Source organism: Sciurus vulgaris, assembly GCF_902686455.1.
Source record: "Sciurus vulgaris genome assembly, chromosome: 19".
In the NCBI taxonomy this organism is placed as follows: Eukaryota; Metazoa; Chordata; class Mammalia; order Rodentia; family Sciuridae; genus Sciurus; species Sciurus vulgaris.
In genome coordinates, this window is record NC_136480.1 from 4991477 (window position 1) to 4996098 (window position 4622).

The window sequence follows — 4622 nt, forward strand, 5'->3', positions numbered from 1 at the left end:
TCCAGGACCTGAATGGATATGCTGCCAGAGTTGTCACAACTAAGGAATATTCTGGCATTATCCAAAGAATAGTAAAGTATCTGAGAAAATTTTCAAGTGTTTTTAACCTTATTCTTGGAGGAAATTCCCTTTTTATTTTCTTGGAAATGGAACTTGGCAGCTTGCTTCAATGTGACACATTGATTGTAACACGTCCTGCTTCCAACACCTGAATTGCCAGTTTTCATTATATCATTTCTGAGCAATGTTTCTTTCATAAAAACTTTGAAATATTGTTATTAAGTATAATAGATATTGAAGGTTTACCTCTGTAGTAAAAATAGCAACAGACTGAATCTTTTATTTCCTATCAAAAGTATAACCAGCACTTTTATATTTTTTCCAAGAAATATCATTCCATCATCATTTTGAAATAAAATGTTAGAAGTGACATTGGTTGAAACTTTAAATGAAAAAAATCACTTAAGCATATAAAAAACTTTGTAAAGGGTTTTCATATTTTTCCCAATGCAATCCAGTGATTCTTCTATTCATATTGTTATTTCAGTCAAAAGCAGTTAGCAGAGTTGACAATGCTCACCAGTGGTGGGCACTGCCCTAAACAAAGGCTGCATGTGTCTAGGATATTACTAAATCCCTCAGCATCCTGCACCTTTCTAAATAAATCATGAGAATGTGCCTGTGAGAGAGAGTACCTTTAAGATTCCTGTTTATATTTGTCCAAAATTGACATCAACAGACTTGGTGAACAACTTTTATTTAACCATTATGCTTGGCATACAGCAGAGTCGCACAAAAATAAGGTGGCATATCCACCCTTACGAAGTCTGTGAGAAGGCAGAAAAGTAAACATAAATTGCCATTAAATAAGGTAATTTCTGGTAAAAAATAATGCATTATTGGTACCATAGGCTCACAGAGAAGAGTATGATATGCACGTCTCCAGGTGGTGAATGTGAGATTGAAAAAAATTCATGTATTCCTCACAGGAGTGATGCTTGAGTTGAATTTTTTGTAAAACTTTAGTGGATTTTTTTCTCAGTGTTAGCAAAGGAACTCAAGGTTTTGTGCATGCTAGACAAGCACTCTACCACTGTGCTATACTCTCAGGTGTTTAGTTCAAATTAAAATGGGGTAGAAGAACCACAAAGCTATTTTGGTTAAATGATGAATCCAGAGATTGTAAAGAGTGAGATGACTAGAAGCATGTCAATGAAAATTGTGCTGCTAACAAATTCTCCCCCTTTTCTTTACAGAAATAGTATTTGCTTCAACATCCCTGGGAATATGAACCAACGTGTCAGAGAAATTGATGTGAAAAAGACCTTTTATCCCCAGGCTGGCATTGGGATCTCAGCAAACACCATCCTGCTTTTCCTCCAGATTGCAGTTTTCCTTGTGGGTCCCAAGCCCAGGCTCACTGACCTCCCCATCACCCATTTGGCTCTGACACACATCCTCATGCTCCTCACCACTGGACTTCTGATATCTTCAGACATCTGGGAAGCACAGGACATCACAAGTGACTTGAAATGCAAAGTACTTCTCTTTCTGTACAAGGTCATGAGGGGGCTCTCCATCTGCACGACCTGTGTCCTGAGTGTGCTTCAGGCTGTCACCATCAGCCCCAGTGGCTCCTGGTTGGCCAACTTCAAATCTAAATCCACAAATAGTATTCTAGGGTTATTTCTCTCACTATGGGTCCTCACCATGTCCACCCACAGCAACCAGTTTTTCTTCACTGTGGTCACACCCAATAGCACCCAGCCTGGTCTTCTTTTTATCAATCAACACTGTTCCTTTCTGCCCATTAGCTGCATGCAGAGCAAAGTCCTGATCACCCTTATGGCATGTAGAGATGTCTTCTTTGTGGGCCTTATGGTTCTTTCAAGTGGTTACATGGTCATTTTCTTGTACAGACATAAACAGTGGTCTATGTCTCTTCACAGTTTCGGATTCTCCACAAATAGCTCCCCAGAGCAGAGGGCCACTCACTTCATTCTGCAGTTCATCTGCTGCTTTGCCTTTCTGTACTGCGTAGACATCATCATTTCATTGGTCAAAGGCATAACATGGAGAAATAACCACAACATTCTCTGTATCCAGATGCTTGTGGCCAATGGCTATGCCACAGTCAGTCCTTTTGTGATCATCAGTGCTGATACACAAAAAATAAAAATCATTCAAACCATATGGGGTAAGAAATGTCAGCATGTGAGAATATTTATCTAAAGCATTTTTCCACTCACTAGAACAATTTTAAGTATTTTGCAATATTATGCCTCTGAAAAATACTAAGTTAGTTTGCAAATATCCTGTCATAACAAAGTAATCTGTTTAGCAGAATCTTCTGGTGATTTTGATTTATATCTGTAAATGTCTTCTTTTATATCCTTATGAATTCATTTTCTTTTTTTCTTTTTTTTTTTTTTTTTGGTACCTCTCATCTTTATTCTGAGATTAGTTTCTTTCTTCATGCATTATATTTCTTAACAATGATTTCAGTGAAGATCTATAAGAGGCACTCAGTCTTTTGTCTAAAAATATTAATATTGTGCTCTTTTTAAAAATATAGCAGTTGGATATGGTGGTGCTTACCTATAGCCTGCACTACTTGGGAGTGTGTGATGGGTAAATGACAAATTTGAGGCTATATTGAAAAGCTTAAAGTGACACTATCTCAATAAAAATGAAAAGTGCCAGGGGATAAAGTTCAGTGCTAGACCATTCTGAATTTAATTTATTTCACCAAAAATAAATAAATAAGTAAACTGAAAACTTCACAGCCATTAGCATAGCAAAAAAAAGTCAGAAAATAATAAGCATAGCAAAAATAAGGAAGAAAATTAGGGAAGGATATATAAAGAAAGTAAAATCTTTGCATATTTCTAAGAAGCTTCAAATGATACAGTAGTTAAGCAAAATAGTTTAAAAACTTTAAAATGTTAAATATAGAATTATCATATGACTTGCCAATTCCACTCCTAGCTATATATTCATATGAAATGAAAATAGATACTCAAACACTTGCACAAGAATGTTCATAGCAGCATTATTTATGATAGCAAAGGGTTAAAATAGTCCAAATATCCATCATCAGATGAATGGGTAAAATAAATATGGTGCGTGCATGTGTGTGTGTGTGTGTGTGTGTGTGTGTGTGTGTGTGTGTGTGTGTGTATGGTAGTATATACTGCCAAAAGAAGGACTGAAATGTTGATACAAGGTACAACATGGATACATTTCAAAAATATTCACCTAAGTAAATAAAAGTGGCTGTAAAAAATCACTAACTGAACAATCATACTCATGTCAAGTATTCAGAATATGTAAGCCCATTGAGAGGAAGTCATTTCTCTCATGGCCTTGGAGGGCATCAAAGTAAGTGGTTTCTTAATGGACACATGGTTTAATTTTGTGGTAATTAAAAATATTTAGAACAAGATAAAGGAAGTTATGAGATTGTACATGTCAATATACTACACTTTTAAAATGGTCGCTATTATGGAAATTTAACCTCAAACACACACAGAGTAAACACTGAAAATCTCCTCAATTGAAGGGGATACCAATTCTAGGTTAGAAAAAATTCCTGTGGATCTTCAGGCTCCCTAATGTTCTGTGGATATTCTTCTCAATGTATGACTGGTAACACTGGATTCCAGGAATAGAGAGCCTATTATTTGTCATGGGCATATCTATGTTCTTTATGTACTTTGATCCTAGTCTTCCTAGTGGTCTTGTCGCCTTCTTGGAAGAAACCTGATTTACAGATGACTAAACTAAGACTGAGAGACAAATTTTCCATCCAAGTTCACCCACCATGCAAACGAGGGCTCTGACTAGTGCTTTGCTGCAGCCCACGCTGTTGACTGGACCATGACAAAGGGGCAGTCAGTAGTTTTTCTGCACAGAGGATGAGGAAAGGGAGAGGAATGACAAAGAGATAACAGGCATCTTTTAGGTGTGATCTCAATGTTCACTATCTTCAGTGTGGTGATGGTTTCATAGGTAAGTACTTCTGTCAAAACTTGGCAAACACTTCAATAAATATGTGCAGTTCATTGCATATCAGTTTTAGCTGAATAAAGTTGTTTTCAAAAATAAATGAGTGGCCATGTGCAATGGCACACTCCTGTAATCCCAGGAGCTTGGTAGGATGATCACAAGTTCAAAGCCAGCCTCAGAAATGGCAAGGCACAAAGCAACTCAGTAAGACCCTATCTCTAAATAAAAAATAAAAATATAAATAGGGATGGACTCAGTGATTGAGTGCTCCTGAGTCAAATACCTGGAACTCCTCCCCTGACAAAAGAAATGAATGAAAGGCAATAATACGCCTCAACAAAGAAGATATGCAAATGGCCAATAAGCATAGGAAAACCTGCTCAACACCATATGTCATTAGGGAACTATGAATTGAACACACATGTATAAATTGACAAAGTACCAAACCTGACAACCCCAATTGCTGACAAGGAAGAGGAACAACTGAATCCCCCATAAACTCCTGGTGAGGTCACAAAACTGTACAGCCACCATGGAAGATGGCTTGGAAGTTTCTTACAAAACTAAACACACTCATACTTATGGCCTGGCAATCACATTACTACATATATATT

The 4622-nt window shown here is 37.0% G+C and overlaps 1 protein-coding gene across 1 annotated transcript; it reads left to right on the plus strand.

Moving 5' to 3' along the window:
- Positions 1–889: 889 nt before the first annotated feature.
- Positions 890–2232, plus strand: LOC306650487 (putative vomeronasal receptor-like protein 4; the record flags this gene model as incomplete). Its single annotated transcript, XM_079122494.1, has 1 exon — positions 890–2232. Exon 1 carries the CDS (start codon positions 1165–1167, stop codon positions 2230–2232), a length of 1068 nt encoding a protein of 355 aa, XP_078978620.1. The 5' UTR covers positions 890–1164.
- Between the last annotated feature and the right edge of the window lie 2390 nt (positions 2233–4622).